This window comes from Haliotis rubra, unplaced genomic scaffold (genome assembly GCF_003918875.1).
Source record: "Haliotis rubra isolate DU_JTF1 unplaced genomic scaffold, ASM391887v1 Scf276, whole genome shotgun sequence".
NCBI classification, from domain to species: Eukaryota; Metazoa; Mollusca; class Gastropoda; order Lepetellida; family Haliotidae; genus Haliotis; species Haliotis rubra.
This window is the reverse complement of record NW_025766847.1, coordinates 1,069,899-1,089,276: the sequence shown is the minus strand read 5'-3', so window position 1 is coordinate 1,089,276 and position 19,378 is coordinate 1,069,899. Positions and strand designations below refer to the sequence as shown.

The window sequence follows — 19,378 nt, the reverse complement described above, 5'->3', positions numbered from 1 at the left end:
AGAATATGTTACCTTACCTCCGTCAGTACTGGCTTAGAAGAAACAAAGGGTCCAAGTGTATGTATAGTGAGAGGACCTTGTTAAGTGGCCGGATGTTGTGTACAGTCAATAGGGAAAATAACCAGACTCATTTATACAAGATCGTCGCAACTGACCGTTATAAGTCCCATAGACTTACTTGGTCTGAGCCCGGTGGTGGGGAAGGTAATCTTCAAAACTTCCGAGCGTCCAGTATGTTAGTTCTGCAGGATATATGTTTATCACTATTTTATTGACTAAATCTTACCCAGTTCACACTATCTTGTTCTACTTGAAGACAGACAATGTCCCACATTTGAACAACTGATCATAAACCATAACGCATTGTATAACGCATAATTTTCTGAAATCATTTATGATGTTCGTACATAGAGAGTGCAAACTGTAAACAAGTATTATTCAGGTTCGCAATTCAGGGTCGCTGCAGTTCAGATACCAGGATGTGCCGACACTAATGCTGCTGATGTTCCTCGCTGCCGACGTCGGCTCTTCAGACAACCCCGGATTCACAGCCAACCTTTTCTACGTCATCCCTGTAGAAGATAGTGGATGATACTTTAAGCAATACTAAGTTATTTCTAGAGGCAGACGATAATACCACAACTGATTTCAAATTACGCTCAAGATAATTACACTTTGGGTGGAATTTTGCTCCAATTGTGTACATGATAGTTTAATTTGACATATAATAGGATGTTACGACGTGGGCTAGTGGAACTCCGTTATCGGCCGCGCAGCGGGAAGGGGAGATAATCATGCCAAACTCTGATAGCGGAGGAATTTCATCATAATATTAGCAAGATGTCCCTTATCAAGTTCCAGCAAACAACACTGACGTTGGCGTGTAGGTGTGTAGGGGAAGCAATACCTGACATTGTATATGAAGGCAGTTGTGTATAAAAATACAACCGAGCAACAAAACAATGAAGGCTACATCGGGATGTACTGTCTGGATGTTGAATTTGCCAAATATATTTTCAAATACCGTTGGAATTCGATGTAAGAACATATCACTCGGGTCTGTCGTTTTTATTAGCCGATCACCACGAGAGTCAGATATTATGCATGTGGTTGATTCCGTGTGGGCCAGTGTCTGTGGGTCGATGCTCGTGGTGTCAACTATTGGTTCATCTGGCCCAGACTTGTATTTACAGTGTAGTGTTAAGGCCATAGTTTGGGGACGCAGAGGTATACCTATTGGATACTATAAGAAATCAGTAGTGCTTTACTCCGACTCGAGGCCTCGGCTTTCTTTCCCTTTCTTCAGTACTGTGATCACGTTTAAGCAAGCTCCTCGGCACTGTAACAGTATCGCAGTAATCTAAGGTCATTGTAGCACAAATAACCTAGACATGAGCAACACCTAGGGATATTTGACGCCATACCGAAGGACTGACATTTCCCGAGTTATCCCCCCTGCCAAGTGACGTACAGGAAGGTTGTGAGATGGGGCCGGGAATAGAGATGGGACCAGGGCGAAATTGATATGGTTAGATAACCCGAATAGGTCGAGCAGGCCCGACTCGCTTGGAGATTAGCCTTTGTTGGCGCTATAAAGGTCTCAGCCATCCCCCTAGTCTGTCTCACAGTCCCTGAACCACATTATTTTCCCTACTGCCAAGCCCTATCTGCAGTGCTAAAACACTAAATAAAGCAAGTCTAGATTTCGTCAGGTTCTGAATCTCTGGTCTCCCTTGGACTCCTATTCAATCTAAATTGGCTTGTTTGTTACTATCAAAATGATATTTATTCAGAGACTAAGCGTTAGTCTACCAACCCCCGAGTGTATGAAGCCAACGAAACCAACTTTTAAGCATGTAACATATGACTGACTCGGTTTGAACAGAGAGCTGGTTACGTGATTATGTAAAGGCATAAAGACATATCGACCTTGGTCAGTCTTGAGAAGCACTCATGTTATCTCACTGTGAGTACAGGTGTAAATATTAGCTGACGTTAACCCTTATTGTTTTGCGTCACAGATATACCAAGCCGACAAAGAGATGCTGAGTGAATATTGTTTTGCGTCACGACTGTACCAAGCCGACAAAGAGAAGCTCGAGTGAGTGAATATGGTTTTGCGTCACTGCTATACCAAGCCGACAAAGAGATGCTTGAGTGTATATTGTTTTGCGCCACAACTATATATCACAGCGACGTTAGGGTACATGCGTCAGTGGGTACGGTGTTATCAATATTATAGCACGGCGACATTGGGAGATATATGAGTCAGTTTTTCGCCACAGTTATACACCAATGACAGAGGGGTCCATTCCTGCTTAATAAACGAGCACTGTTTTAGTCCTCTATTATATATGACAATTGTAGAATGTGGTCCAGGAAAACCGGTGGTTGATGGTATGAGCAATAGTACAATCCCCATCGACACAGTCACTCAGAGTAGTGACCTGGGCTCCGTTTCTCAAAACTATCGTATCGCTACGACTGCCGTAAGCCTATGTTACAGTATAGGAGGTATGACAGTCGTAGCGATACGATAGCTTTGTGAAACGGGGCCCAGATCATTATTTTACCTGGGGAACTACTCTGCCAGACTCATATGTCACAATAAGATAACGATTCTAGCATTGACCAGTATGCTGAGCGTTCTGTTTCAAACAGCTTTCACAACATAATTTCAGTTTCTTCGGCAAACAGTAGCAAGTCGTGAGCACTGGGTGTTGTATCTCCCACCAGTCGCACATCAAAGGTTGGTCTGGCACTACAGGGAATGTTACTGTACAGATGGCAGACTAATCAAGCTGCATCCCCTCAGAACGACTGCACCAGCTGCAGAATGCAGTAGTTTATATATCATTTTGTCATAATTAAACACACATTGCAGCTATAGATGCAATTACTTATCACAAACACGTACAGCCAATAGACAAAACATGTCGCGTGCTTCATCAACAGATCAGGGGGCTATTAGTTGCAAGAATGCCTTCTGTTACAGATATTGTCAGGAACGCGGAAGACGCAAAGAACCTCGTCAATTGATCTTGTCAAAAATGGGGGATCATTGTTATAGTCAGTTCTGACTTGGCAGCCTACTTAACGCCGTGTTTCACCAGCACTCACTATACTTCTATCATAATCATCATATATTATTATTAAATGTTCACAACCATGTTATCTGCCTTGACTGATAAAATATGAAAGAATTGGGGTTGTCATTAACAGATTTTAGTGCTATAGTTACATTATATATAAGGGGTTCGGTACATATTTCATCAAAAATATGTGTGAAGCCCGTTTCTGGTGTCCCCCGCCGTGATATAGCTGGAATATTGCTAAAAGCGGCGTAAAACTTAACTCACTCACTCACTTATACGGCTTTTTAACATGGTATTTGTGCCTGTAGCTTGTACACGTAGATTATGTTGACTCCAACATCATTGGAGGACAATACGAATAGACTTGCTATTGAGTGGGGGATCGAACCCGGATGTTCCATTGTGACTAGGCTGCCACTCCACGATGTAAAGAGTCCTTTCATAACTGTTGCACTTATGCGTTAGGTTGTTTTCTTATAGAATGTAATTATATGATTTGATGAAAGCAAGAAACATATATGCAATGCATACATCAAACGACATTTCAACTACAGCAATGAATGATGACTTGACAACCCCAACCCTTTTTCAAAACTATATTCAGCAGCAAAACAAACGTCAGTACGAATTCAAAATCAGATAGGCACTGTAATCAAATCATTACAGAAATGGACATAATAAGCGGATCAAAAACATTTTTTGTGTACAATATTTTGACACATCAAAGAATAACTCAGCACAATTCCAAGACATTACGTGAACGTTTGCAGTCCATTCAGACTCTTGACTTCAGTATCTAGTGTGACCACCACGAGCGGCAATAACTGCAGAACGGCGTCTATGCATGGACTGCACCAAACGATTGATGAAGGCCATTGGCACCTGGAACCACACTCTGAGAAAGGCCTGGTGCAATAAATCGGCTGTGTTCGGCCTTGGTAAGACATTAATCAGTCTCCTCTGGATTTCATCCCAAAGATGTGGGTTTAAATCAGGACTAAGGGCTGGCCACTGCATAATGTTGACACCGTTCTCCTGTAGGAAGTCCCGTGTAGCTCTGGCAGTATGGGCCCGGGCGTTGTCATGCTGGAAAATGTTGTTCCGGTGACGTGCGAAATGTGGTATGACGTGGGGTCTGAGAGCTTGGTCGATGTAGCGCACCGCTGTGATGCTGCCGCCTCTCCCTGGAACAAGGCTCTGGAACACCACAAGACCCACTCTCTGGTTCAGGCCTATTCTACCCCATAACATGATGCTTGCACCTCCCCATGAGTCTCTTTCCATAACACATTGGTCTGAGTAACGCTGGCCACGTCGTCGCCATATTCTTGTTCTGCCATCTGCAGTTGATATGCAGTACCGACTCTCATCTGTTAACAGAACAGTTCTCCATTGCCTGTATCGTCAGTTTTGGTGTTGTAGGGCAAACTGTAGACGTTCACGCCGATGACGAGGGGTGATCAGGATAGGTCCACGGTAAGGTCTACGGCAATGGAGGTTCCCGCTGTTAAGACGTCGGCGTACTGTATCAGTACTAATGGGTCTTCTGTGTGTTCCCCACTGTCTGGCGTGCTGTTTCGGATGCCTGCATAAAGGGGATTCTGTACATGCTGTCGCACATGGCGATCTTGTCGTCTTGTGGTCAGCCTTGGTCTGCCAGTACGGGGGCGATCATTTGTGGTGTTACTGGCCCGGGAACGTTGCTGCAGCCTGTAGATGGTCCGAACGTTGACAACGGCGTTTGCAGTGTGGCCAGCTTCAAGTCTTCCTAGCGCCTGGTTCATCTGAGCTGTCGCGAGAAGGGGCATCCTGCTGACGTTGTAATGTGAATGTTTCAACCAGGTTTGGGGGTGCAGTTTATAGGGCTGGTCCTTGTGAACAGCATGTGCAGCATGAGTTGCATGAAAAACGTGGAGAACACCATACCATCTCCGAGATCAGGTTGCGCTTTTAAGACCTTTTCTTGGGTTCCATTCTGAGTTTGGGAAGGAATGTCTTTGCTCAGGTAAAGTTGAAAATGTTGTCAAAAATATACAATCAAAACATTAAATGAGTTTAGGGTTATCCGTTTCTGCGAAGGAAAATTTCAAACTGACGTTTCTTTTGCTGCTTAGTATATTATCCTTTGTATTCCACACCATCTCAAAATGAGGCATATACTAGATGGCGAGTGCGGGTAAGACTGACCACGTTTACAAAGACACACAATCAGATTTGACGTTGTATCTAGGAGGACGCTACGACATCGCCGACGCCGCAAGATCTAGTGTGAAGATTACGGATCCTTGGAGTTTCACGTATGAACATGTTTATAATGTTTAGTGTACACCAAGTGTAAACCTGTTGCAACACGGTAACACATTTCTTGTTTTCTTGATCAACGACAAAACAAGGCAGATCAGGGTAGAACTGGTCTTCAGTAACTCATCGCGAGATCGGGTATTGAGCTTTCTGACGTGGTTAATGCAAAACAAGCATCCCAATTCCGCGGATTAATGCTCATGACGTTGCTCACCGGATTTTCTACTTCAGAGTCTATATTCATGTTAAACTGCTGCGTGGTATCTCAATATGCTAGCCTTAGGAAAGCAACATAATACAATCACGAGCACCCACATGTGTGTTGTCTGTCTCACAGTATACACCATACTACTTTTTACCTTCGGGACCGCCTCCGTGGTGTAGTGGTTAGAGCGTCCGCCCGGAGAGCGGAAGGTCGCGGGTTCGATCCCCGACCGCGTCATACCAAAAGACGTTAAAATATGGTACTTGTTGGTCCCTGCCTGGCGCTCGGCATTAATGGGTACAACAAGGACTGGTCGGCTCGGAGTCAGAATAATGTGTCTGAGTGGGGTATTTATGCTTCACTGCGGCATGGTATCTCAGTGGGCTAGCACTATAAAACCAGCTTAAGTCTGGGCTAGTACAAGCAGCCGCACATACTCGAATATTCTCAAGCACGACGTTAAACCCAATTTCACCTCACCTCACTTTACCTTCGGCCCAACACAGTCTGTAAAGCAAACGGGCTAAATGAAGCAGTCAAGATTTTCTCATGCTGGAACCTTGAAACTCACTTGGGCTTATTTTCAGTTAAAACGGAGTTATTTCTATGTCTCAGGCAAATATTTCCAGAGACTAAGAGTTGGTCTAACATCCATGCACTTCTCTGAACGAGTGAATCTCAAACGCGGTGTTAAACCCTTTTCACATCACCTCACTGTAATCTTCTGTGCTTATACGTTTTCTTGTTAACCTCACTCTGAACATAGATTCTGTTTTCCCAGACAAGCAACAACAAACATTATCCTTTGACAGACTGCCACGCGCTTAGAGGTGTTTTTCCGTTATCAGACGCTTAGTCACAACACAACAAGAAAACAACATTGGTATGCTACACTTGATTTACAAGTGTGTGAAACAGGCATCATAGTGACAGCCTCAACCATCAAGTTATTACTCGCTTGTTTTGTTCTGGAATCCTGGTATGCCATTGACACACGAGACGTCCTGGGAGGGTCACCGGGTGCAGAACGTACCAATAAACAGAACCACGTGGCACGACTTGACAAGAACCTCGCTGGTCGCGTGCAGTTTTCCCGTGTGGCGGTGGTAGTCATGTGACCAGATGGCAGACACGTTCCTGCACAGCTGCACGGCGCGCGTTCACGCCACCTGTTCCTCATAATCCAGAACTGCCGTATAAATGGTAGATTTATCAAATATAGTAGGATGAAAAGTATACACGACTGAATTTTTATATTTATACGAGGTCTTTAATACATTTAGTGATAAATACAACTATATTCAGGGACAATGATAGATTGTCAAATGATGTTTTAACAACTGTTGACATGATCATGATACGCCCCTTTTGGTTACCTTGCAATAAGGACAGTCCACAAAGCGACTATCATACAAGTAATCGCAAGTAGCATTGGTGGGTGGGTGGTGGTGTCCAGAGGGTTCGACCCCCCTTTAAAAATGACTTAAGACCACATTTTTAGAAGATTTTTTTTTGCGTCGGCGGGAGCCAATGGAAACCCCACCCCCCCCCCCCACCCCTTCGAAATTCCTGGATCCGCTCATGTGGTATTCTACCTTTAAGCAATATTGTTAATATTTGTAGTTTCTGAGGAACAGAAAGTGTTTTATGTGTATATATAGAATATAGTTATTGTAGGCACTGCTGCCGGGTTCTTCCCTTATGGATGCAAGACTTGGCTGTAAGAGTAACAAGCCTTAGCCTGTGAGACAAGGTCCGAAAGGACAGCGGTTGGTGAGATAGTCTGTCTCACAGTCCCTGAACCACATTAATTTCCCTACTGCCAAGCCCTATCTGCAGTGCTAAAGCCCTCAATAAAGCAAGTCTAGATTTCCTCAGGTTCTGAATCTCTGGTCCACCTAGGGCTCCCTTTTCAATATAAATGGGCTTGTTTGTTACTATCAAAATTATATATATTCAGAGACTAAGCCTTAGTCTAGTGGTGAGGCTGTGGCACCGTGACTGGTCGAGCCGTAACATCTCAAATGGTGTGGACAGATGTCATGATCTTTCCAACCACCTTCGATTGCCCAGTGTACAGTGTCGCACATATGTACTAGTATTCTGTTAAGATACGTAAGGAATGGCATATTATGTGGATGATCGAATGTGATGCACTCTGTCTCTGGCTGCTAATCCATCCTTCGTCTTCCGCGTGAAATGTAGCCTCACCCAGTTTGCACCACCGACGCCAAATCCCCACTCAGCTGTACTCTCTTACTCAGGTGGGTTATGTAATTATCCTTCATCTAAAACCCTAGAACTCCATCATTAAGCTCCAAATATTCCTCTTATCGCAGCTGCCTACAAGTCCCGCTGGGTTGTGCGAGCTCCTGACAGGGTACTTGTGATGAATCATACCTCCGTGCGCCAACTGCCCTCAACAAGGAGGCTACCCTCGTACATACTTATCGCATTATAGAATGTCTTCATCATAAGCAGCTGCTTGAAAATACAGCGTTAGGACTTGTACTCCAATATCTGTTGCTATTGTTTCGCGATCAGATGTTGACAAGAGGTGTACTTGTAACTTATGTACTGTTTAATGGGATCTAACGAGGTATGGAAGTATCCTGGCAGAGGGCAGGAAGAACATGCTTCAGAATCTGTACCAAGTTGGGTAGCAGAACCCGGCGATAGACAGCGCCCCTCCACTGAGCTATCATATCGCCTCGACGTTTGTGTAAAGTGTATTAGCTGCAAGACATTTTACTGGGTTTGGCCTTTTCACCTATGCCATTTGCGAATACTGTACCTAAATCTATTATTAACTTTACCTTTAGCAAGGAACTCTTGGTGCCAGTCCCGAACAGCCATTCTCTAACACTGCCGCTCCTATATTCAAACATTTAAGAGCATCCAGTGTCAGCTAGTTGACACTGACGATTAATCTCAGTTGTTTCCCTCAATTTCTCTTCATTCAGACAGAAAATGTCCATAATATTAAACAAATTGAAATCGAAGCCATCTCGATTTTAGTTCATATATGTAGAATTACAGCGCCCTGAACCACATTAGGTGATCTCGGGAACCTGCACGTGGACAAAGCCTACCAAAGGCTCACTGCTCACAACGTTTTAAATTGTAACAAATAAACCCAACAACCGAGTCCTCAATGAAGTCACACATTTCAGATAGCTTTGAATGTTGCTACATGTTCCCACAAGTGAATCGTATTTCGATTTTTAAAGATCATATTCCATAAAATAGTACGTAATCATTATTATGAAGTTTTCATGCAAACTGTACACCCGATGTCCCTTACTGATGTCCGCAAACAGTGGAATGCCCGTATGGACAAGGTTAGAGGTTATTTAGGTTACACTCTCAAAATTAGAATGCTCACAGGATTGGTCTTCTGTCATCGCCGTCCTACACACACCGAGAGAGTGAGTGAGTTTAGTTTTACTCCGCACTCAGTTGTATGGCGGCGGTCTCTAAATAATCGAGTCTGGACCAGATAATCCAGTGATCAACAGCATTAGCATCGATCTGCGCAATTTGGATACGATGACATGTGTCAACCAAGTCAGCGAGCCTGACCATCCGATCTTGTTAGTCGCCTTTTACGATAAGCATGGGTTACTGAAGGTCAGTTCTAACCCGGATCTTCACGGGTCATTTAGAAAGTGGTCAAATGTAACATTTGTCACCTCCAAGTCGCGGTGGCTGAGCGGGCTAGGCGGCTGACTTTGTGTGTTGACGATTAGGTGCCTGACTCTGAGGGTGTGGGTTCGAATCCCGGATGGGACTCAACCCAATAAAAGTACTAGAATCTGTACTTTACTGACTGTAATCCCAAATATAACATATGTTACAGTAAGAAACGAGGCAACGATGTGATAAAACCCCGGCATGATGCAGTCACTCCCTGAGAGAGAGAGAGAGAGACGCGCACACACACTTGTTACAAGTGGTATCAGTGTAAGTTTCACCACCATGCGCCAAGAGGAGATATTTCGATGCATGCCCTCCGTGAGTATCATTGTACTTGGCGCATCCTCTGAACATGAGGCAGTAGTGTGTGGTGTGTGGGTTAGTCTGTCTCTCAGTCCCTGAACCGCATTATTTTCCCTTCCGCAACAGTCCTGTCTGCAATGTTAAAGCAGTGTTAAAGTAAATCTAGATATCCTCAGGTTCTCTCATCTCACTTGGGCTCCTGTTCAGTTTGACAGGAATTATTTGTTTCCATCAAAATGACACATATTCACAGACTAGGCGTTAATCTATCAGACCCAACCTGCCAAGCTGCCGTCCGAGGGTCCAGTCCTGCCACTAAGCGTTATCTATATGTGAGTGCGTCAATCCAGCCAGTCTGAGAAGCGAAACCTTTCATTACAACACAGGCCCTGATCTTGAGTGTGAGCATGGATGTGTGACATTTCTCCCTGCATGTGTTTCTGTGAATGGGGTGTTTAGACCACTTTGAAATATTATGGCAGATAAATTGCATTGTCAGCTGAATGTAAGAGAAATCTCCGGCGATGAAGCTGCTCTGCCCATGCAATACATTGAGACTATGCCTCCTGCGCCATTGACTAACAGACACATCATATATAGCCATGTCCACAGTACCTCATTGTAGACTAACGCTTAGTCTCTAAATATATATAATTTCGATAGTAACAAACCCATTTAAATTGAAAAGGAGCCCCAGTGAGATGGGAAATTCAGAACCTGAGGAATATCTAGACTTGCTTCATTGAGGGCTTTAGCATTGCAAGGAGGGCAAGGCAGTAGGGACAATAATGTGGTTCAGGGACTGTGAGACAGACTATACCTTATTGGTGAAGCTGTGGAACAGGCCGTTTCAAACCTATACCCTTTTTCCAACATCATATATATGTACATGTTTCGATTTTTTTCGCCCCAGACAATGAATGTTTGGACAACAATCAATTTCACGTCTATTATTTGGCAATTATGGAACAAAAAACATTTTCCCCGGTTTTTATTACATTTTACATTTTACTCCCCTCACCCTAAGAACAATACATAATGTCCCCCTCAGTGGGTGCACTGCACTGTTCTCAGAAACACAGAGCAACTGTTCTACTTCTGATCTTATCAATAAGGTTATGTAACTCAACTTACATGTACACACCTAATATTTGGTTCACTTAAACAAATCAGTACTCTTCTCAATAACGCCCGTGTACATGTTTTAGACTTTTAGGAATTACGTTTATTTGCTTTTGGCAGTAAATCATTCCATCCAGGCATAGCCTGTGTAAACAGTTTTGTTCATCTACAAGTGAGAGAATTCCCAGCATGTTTGGAACGCTCGCGTCTCTGCAAGCCCAATATGACGTCAAGCAACATCCTCCTCCTTCATACCAAGGTGAAGGCCGAGTCGATTTATTACATTACACCTGTATACACTGTAGATAACCAATCGTAACGGCTTATAGGGGTAGATGAATGTGTGTGGCATCAACTTGGTGGTCACCAGTCGCACCTATCACTATTAGCACAGGCCATATACCGGTATTTGGTCTCTGGCATTAGACATCGAAACATAAAACAGTTAACTGCACTGAAAAAACACCGATTTAAGCGACCGGTCAGTTAATATAAGGACTGGGAGTAATTGGGATAAGATTGGTCTTATTTAAAACAGTAACATATTTTTCTGAACCCATTTAAGTAACATTATTTCATTCCCCTTCCTCCCCAATTTTTATTCATGGCCGCCTATCCTCACCCGTCTCTCCTCCTGGGCAAATATACACTCAGCAGCAAAAAAACGTCAGTACGAATTCAAAATCAGATAGGCACTGTAATCAAATCATTACAGAAATGGACATATTAAGCGGATCAAAAACATTTTTTGTATACAATATCTTGACACATCAATGAATAACTCAGCATAATTTCAAGACGTTACGTGAACGTTTGCAGTCCATTCAGACTCTTGACTTCAGTATCTAGTGTGACCACCACGAGCGGCAATAACTGCAGCACAGCGTCTATGCATGGAGTACACCAATCGATTGATGAAGGCCATTGGCACCTGGAACCACACTCTGAGAAAGGCCTGGTGCAATAAATCGGCTGTTTTCGGCCTTGGTATGACATTATTCAGTCTCCTCTGAATTTCATCCCAAAGATGTTCAACTGGGTTTAAATCAGGACTAAGGGCTGGCCACTGCATAATGTTGACACCGTTCTGCTGTTGGAAGTCCCGTGTAGCCCTGGCAGTATGGGCCCGGGCGTTCTCATGCTGGAAAATGTTGTTCCGGTGACGTGCGAAATGTGGTATGACGTAGTGGGGTCTGAGAGCTTGGTCGATGTAGCGCATCGCTGTGATGCCACCTCCTGTCCCTGGACCAAGGTTCTGGAAAACTACAGAACCCACTCTCTGGTTCAGGCCTATTCCACCCCATAACATGATGCTTGCACCTACCCATGAGTCTCTTTCCATAACACATTGGTCTGAGTAATGTTGGCCACGTCGTCGCCATATTCTTGTTCTGCCATCTGCAGTTGATACGCAGTACCGACTCTCATCTGTGAACAGAACAGTACTCCATTGCCTGTATCGCCAGTTTTGGTGTTGTAGGGCAAACTGTAGACGTTCACGCCGATGACGAGGGGTGGGGATAGGTCCACGGTAAGGTCTACGGCAATGGAGGTTCCCGCTGTTAAGACGTCGGCGTAGCGTATCAGTACTGATTGGTCTTCCGTGTGTTCCCACTGTCTGACGTGCTGTTTCGGATGCCTGCATGAAGGGATTCTGTACATGCTGTCGCACAACATGGTGGTCTTGTCGTCTTGTGGTCAGCCTTGGTCTGCCAGTACGGGGGCGATCATTTGTGGTGTTGCTGGCCCGGAAACGTTGCTGCAGCCTGTAGATGCTTTGAACGTTGACCTGGAAGTGATTGGCAACGGCTTGTACAGTGTGGCCAGCTTCAAATCTTCCTAGCGCCTGGTTCCTCTGAGATGTCGTGAGTCGCGGCATCCTGCTGACGTTGTAATGTGAATGTTTTAACCAGGTTTGGGGTTGCATTTTATAGGGCTGGTCCTTGTGAACAGCACGTGCAATATGAGTTGCATGAAAAACATGGAGAACACCGTACCATCTCCGAGGTCAGGTTGCGCTTTTGAGACCATTTCCTGGGTTCCATTCTGAGTTTGGGAAGGAATGTCTTTGCTCAGGTAAAGTTGGAGATGTTGTCAAAATATACAATCAAAACATTAAATGAGTTCACAGCTATCCGTTTCTGCGAAGGAAAATTCCAAACTGACGTTTTTTTGCTGCTTAGTATAGTTACAGTCCATCAAGGTTAACGTCCATGGGAGTTGTATTCCACGAGTGGTCATGGGCTAATGGTCATTTAGTAAATAAGGCTCCCACACTTTAGCCACTAGTCATCCAGTGCGCGGCAATACATTGCAAAGAGCTGCGTTCCCCTGTCGAACTAGAATCAAATGGCCGTAGGTAGTCGAATATTCGCCTAGACTGTGATCATGTGGTCAGGAGTTTCGCCGATGTCGTACGCGTTCAAGACTTGGTTCAAGCCTTCCTCATACAACTGGGGACACAGGTCCTTCGTCTAAGGCGATGCATTAACGAGTTGCGACCCTTGGATATGCCAGAAACCCGAAAGGCAATCGTGGGTTCGAATCCCGGATTCGTCCTGATCATGTTTCTTGATCCGAAACCATGCTACTTCTGTGCTCGCGTCTTCATAAACGTAAAGGTATTCATCACTTGAGGTTTCCCGGAAAAAGTGAAGTTAAACGAAACTCACTCATTCCTGGACGCTGATCCCCATACTTCCCCGACTGCCTTATCTCACCACCGCAGCCACATGGTAAACGTCTACGACATGTTAAACAAAGGAGACATACACACACATATGTGATGCGGCGACGTTCTGACTCTCTGTCTCTGCGACTATCAACGTCAAACTTTTGAACTATATATGTACAAAATAATAAATAACACAACACAATAGCATTTCCCACGGTAGGTCTTTATTTCAGACTTAATTCGAAGAAGGTTACAATGGTAATTGTTTTCTTGTCAGGCCGCATCTAGAGGCTCGACATTCACGTTCAGCTTTGGCAAAGCAAAACATCAAAATACAACCGCAAATCGGGCTTTGTCAGAGGTGCATATAATCGAAAACTAGATGAGGTGGATCGACAAACAATGAAACAAAATTAAAACTGTGCATACAAATCGGTTTAACATACAAAAATGGCTGTACCATACTGTTTATGGACATTTAACGGTTCACATGTGTTTGGGGAATCTACCGAATGGAAGTAGATCCCGTACGACGAAAGTTTCTCACTCTCTGCAGAAATCGCCTCAACGATGACGTTTTGTCTTCATTCGACTTCACTTTGCTGTGTGAGGACGGAGAGCCTTCTCTCTTACAGGCTGTTTGGTCATTAGGTTTGGGCGTGACAAATGTGAATCGACTGCGGACATCACTGATGAACTTCTGGAAGCGTCCTGGCTCCGAGGTGATTCGGGGACGAACCATCACCCCGTTGGCAAAGACTGGAGGCGGAAGAATTCCGGGGAGTTTGTAGCGATTTGCAGTCGCGATGACGTTGTTTTGGACGTTGACGAGGGCTTGGTGGACGTTGGGATCATTAGGGTCACAGCAGAGGAACTGCCTGGTGACTTCAGCTCCTCCTTCGTTGACTGCGCTGTGTACCTGCCAGACTCGTCTGCTGACTATTCTCAGACCACCGTTCTTGAACATCAACTGGAAGAAGGTAGATTACTGTCAGCCACCGTAAACGATTTCAGTCACCAATTAAAACATGTAGGGGCTCTGTGGAAGAAAAGGCAGTCACTGTATCGTGTTTATGATATTGGAGTGGACCATATAGAGAATCGGTTATATCAGTGAGCGATTTGGCTGGTTGAGCATCAATGCATCTCTGTTTCATTGTTCACGCTATCAACCAATGGTTTGACAGGTCCAGACCCTACCATTTACACGCTGGCAGTGGAATATAAACAACACTCACTTACTCAGTAGACACAACTTATCATACTTCAGGACCGTGTTCCATACATATGGATAGTTGGCTCTTAATAGAATACACACACGCACGCACACACACACATACAGATACTCTCTCTCTCTCTCTGTGTGTGTGTGTGTGTGTGTGTGTGTGTTCTTTGTTTGCTCTTGACTTCAGGCAGCTATAATCGAGTCTACCCCAGACAATCCAATGATCGATATTCTGAGCTGCGTGCACGCCGTTAGCGAGCCCTACCACTCGGTCCAATAATTCGCCTCTTGTGTCAAGCACATGTTATCGACAAGTTATTTATGCATGGCAAAATAAACTACAGACTGGAAACTTGGAGTCTGGAGCATAACTCCAGTGGTTGATATTATGAACGACTCAACCAACAATGTCACTGAGTCTGACGACCTAATCCAATACGTCGTCTCGAGGGTCAAGCATGGGTTGCTGGGTACCAAGTCTAACCACCCGGAGTTACGTCATCATTAGGCTACATCTTACATTTCTACCTGAAAGAGGGGTCGTTTTCTTTACCAATTTGACTTCTTGTACCACCACGGGATTGTTTTTGCTTGCTTTTCTTGTTGCTAAACACCACACTCAGCAATATTCCAGCATGACATGTTAACCTAGATGTCCCTTCACATGACCCGTCAATGTTCTCGTTGATATAGTCATGATTTCCCATATGATTATTGTCGTTAGTAGGGACCCAGACTTACAATCGGTAATGCTTACCCTGTTCTGTTCCATGCAAACCTCTCTGATAACATGAAGCCACTGTCTGATAGCTCTGAACTCCTCGCGAAGCTCTACCGACCATGGCAGTTCTGCAACTGCAACACAATACGTGTGTAGAACCCGGGACTGGTGGGAACAGACGTGTAACTTACAGGTTCACACCAGATACTTCTTGTTCTTAACAGGTTCACACCAGATACTTCATGTTTTTAACAGGTTCACACCAGATACTTCATGTTTTTAACACCAGATACTTCATGTTTTTAACAGGTTCACACCAGATACTTCATGTTTTTAACAGGTTCACACCACATACTTCATGTTTTTAAACAATGTCCGCAAACGAACACTGTGGATGATTTTTTAGTTTAATTGTGTTCAAATTTTGTCCGCGCACAAACAATATGAAAGATTGGAACTTTAGCTACGTTCCTGTCTCAGATGCGAGTGTGTGTGATGATGATGATTTTGATAGAGAAGCATGTACAATGTGAATGACCCCCCTAAAATTTATGTACAAAGTAAGTGACACCCCACCCCACCCCTGCATGTGATGTACAAAATCAATGACCCCCCTCTCTCTTGCAACATTTTTAAGCATAATTTTTAAATAACAATATGTACAAAATTGCTGATCTCCCCTATAAACATGTGTACAAAATTGATCGGGGCAAGTGACGTGTATATTCCAGTAACAGCCAATCGGGGCAAGTGACGTGTATATTTCAATAACAGACAATCGGGGCAAGTGAGGTGTATATTCCAGTAACAGACAATCGGGGCAAGTGAGGTGTATATTCCAGTAACAGACAATCGGGGCAAAGGGCAGTAACAGACAATCGTGAGGTGTATATTCCAGTAACAGACAATCGGGGCAAGTGACGTGTATATTCCAGTAACAGACAATCGGGGCAAGTGACGTGTATATTCCAGTGACAGACAATCGGGGCAAGAGAGGTGTATATTCCAGTAACAGACAATCGGGGCAAGAGAGGTGTATATTCCAGTAACAGACAATCGGGGCAAGAGAGGTGTATATTCCAGTAACAGACAATCGGGGCAAGTGACGTGTATATTTCAGTAACAGACAATCGGGGCAAGTGACGTGTATATTCAAGTAACAGACAATCGGGGCAAGTGACGTGTATATTCCAATAACAGACAATCGGGGCAAGTGAGACGTGTATATTCCAGTAACAGACAATCGGGGCAAGTGACGTGTATATTCCAGTAACAGACAATCGAGGCAAGTGAAGTGTATATTCCAGTAACAGACAATCGGGGCAAGTGACGTGTATATTCCTGTAACAGACAATCGGGGCAAGTGACGTGTATATTCCAGTAACAGACAATCGGGGCAAGAGAGGTGTATATTCCAGTAACAGACAATCGGGGCAAGTGACGTGTATATTCCAGTAACAGACAATCGGGGCAAGTGACGTGTATATTCCAGTAACAGACAATCGGGGCAAGTGACGTGTATATTCCAGTAACAGACAATCGGGGCAAGAGAGGTGTATATTCCAGTAACAGACAATCGGGGCAAGTGACGTGTATATTCCAGTAACAGACAATCGGGGCAAGTGACGTGTATATTCCAGTAACAGACAATCGGGGCAAGTGACGTGTATATTCCAGTAACAGACAATCGGGGCAAGTGACGTGTATATTCCAGTAACAGACAATCGGAGCAAGTGAGGTGTATATTCCAGTAACAGACAATCGGGGCAAGTGAGGTGTATATTCCAGTAACAGACAATCGGGGCAAGTGAGGTGTATATTCCAGTAACAGACAATCGGGGCAAGTGAGGTGTATATTCCAGTAACAGACAATCGGGGCAAATGACGTGTATATTCCAGTAACAGACAATTGGTGCAGCGATAAACCAGTGACAAGATGTGTTGGCATTATTAGTCAAATGTGGATAGAGAATTTACACAAATATTAAGGTAAGATTTTATCAGAATGTCAAACTATCTATGTCATCCGAGCTGTATTTTCTCACTTATAAAGGTAAAAGTGTATAGAATTGAATTTTGTCGGTTCAGATGTAGCAATCATGGGTTAAAGATTGGAGAAGGTTGAAAACAAAATATTTCAGCATTGAAAAGGTTGTGTCGTGTATGTATTTGTACCAAGACAGGAAAACGAGTATCACTTCATGTTTGAATGTTCTTTTTATGATAGTTTAAGACCTTAAATATTACCTAGATATATTTGTGAAAATCACTTACCACAGCAGCTTAATTACGGAAATAAACTGAACTGAACAAAGAAATGGATAAAGCGATACAGTCAAAACAGTCAAATGGAATCTTCCAGTAGCATTCCGTCGTATTTACCTGAAACCCAAGGCTCTTGTCGAAAACAGCAAAATGTCATATTAAACTGCAAGTGTGTTGCAAGTGCAACACACGGAATTACCCACGTGAAAGTGGGCGCTCTTCTATGACGCCACACTATTGTTACGTCAACACTTTGTGACGTCATTTAAGAAAAGGGCACTTCCTGTTGTGTAAGCCCAACACACTCCGGCGCAGTTATCTTCACATTCATTCGAGATAAATTGTCTCGATCTATGAGAAAATGTGATGTCGAAACAAATATTGAAAACTCTTAGCATCGAGGACAGTTCGCCGGAAGGAACTTTTGCATCTTCGATCTTCGATAAGCCCGGGCAATCCTGATGGTAGGCTGACGTCTCGAGGCATTGTTTCGCAAGCATATCTTGCAACAAAATTGACGTGTTTTAAACTTTGAGCTGGGAATGGCAGACCGAAATGATTACAGGTACACATTTCAGACATAGCTAAATATGTTGAAAAGCTCAGGTACAGTCACTATTTCCTTACGAAATGAACGATGATCTATATGAATACAAAAAATATTTTCATATTTTTAAGTGATGTTTTCTATTACTTTTCTCAACATAATATTTAATGCAAGACAAACACGAGCTGTGGTCCTCGACACTTGAAACAGAATCAAGAAATGTCGTGAAGATTAACTAACGAAATTAGTTGTTTGTGCGGTGATGTGTGTACACTACAAGGCGTGGTCACTTGACTGCAGAATTTTACCCGGTTTGCATTCATGTGATCAAAACTCTATTGTTGATGTGTTATCACTGGCAAAATGAATAAAAATAAAATGCAAAATAATTTCAATATTAAATAAATAAACCCGGGATAGTAATACTCACAATGTCCTTACACAACATCTTCACCTTGTAAAGTACCGTTTATTCATAAAACACCACCAGGTCCTCCACCAGACTCTCCACTATACCCTGGATGCATCCACGGCTTGGCCCGATAATTATATTACTTCCCTTTGCTGGCTCCGCATTCTCACAGTAGCCAATCAGCTAAGCCGCTGTTACATCCGAGCTTGCCAGTGTCAACAAAGATAGCGGTCGCAGTCGCGAAGGTTTGTTCGCAGCGCCACTCAGATTTTGGGGGTAATCATACTGACAAATTGACAGATCTGAAACTTGAAAGAAATATATGAACCTAAGGACCACAAACCTGGGATTCGAACGTATACCCTGGAGATCATCGAGGATGACAGAAATGTAGAATATTAAATACCCTACACGATGGAGTAAACCCAAGTGCAAGTACTTCGGTGGTTTGAAAAATTGACACTGTTAAATGTTGTCCGAAATTTTGTTATGCATTAAAACCAGTGCATTTCTCCGCTTTTTATCGTGCACCGATAAAAGCACTGTGCGACGTGTTTTTTTGTGTGTGTTAACTTGGCATCTTTAGGGAAAGTGTGAGAAAAGAAAATACAGCCTGATATTTGAATGACAATAAGTATGGATGAAATGGGTTTCTGTGCTTATATATAATGTCAGACACTCAACTTAAAAAAATGATTTTCCTCTATGACGTCGGAGAGGTCCTGCACGTAAAGGGGCATAACTCCACTATGCGTAACACTAGGTCATCGTAACCCCGATCCCTTGGACAGTATTTGCTGTGGATACGGACA

The 19,378-nt window shown here is 43.7% G+C and overlaps 1 protein-coding gene across 1 annotated transcript; it reads right to left on the bottom strand.

Moving 5' to 3' along the window:
* Positions 1–13,611: 13,611 nt before the first annotated feature.
* On the bottom strand, positions 13,612–17,838 carry LOC124280944. Its single transcript, XM_046716949.1, has 3 exons — positions 17,725–17,838; positions 15,379–15,476; positions 13,612–14,366 (listed from the first exon to the last, which is right to left on the bottom strand). Exons 1-3 carry the CDS (start codon positions 17,762–17,764, stop codon positions 13,902–13,904), a joined length of 603 nt encoding a protein of 200 aa, XP_046572905.1. The 5' UTR covers positions 17,765–17,838; the 3' UTR covers positions 13,612–13,901.
* Positions 17,839–19,378: the final 1,540 nt, after the last annotated feature.

Bases quoted from the DNA above. Each gene is read 5' to 3' on its own strand.
- LOC124280944 (XM_046716949.1), bottom strand. From the start codon at position 17,764: ATGACATTTTGCTGTTTTCGACAAGAGCCTTGGGTTTCAG. The intron at 15,477-17,724 runs GTAAATACGACG...ATTGTGTTGCAG, and splicing joins ACAAGAGCCTTGGGTTTCAG to TTGCAGAACTGCCATGGTCG. The intron at 14,367-15,378 runs GTAAGCATTACC...ACCTTCTTCCAG, and splicing joins TTTGCATGGAACAGAACAGG to TTGATGTTCAAGAACGGTGG.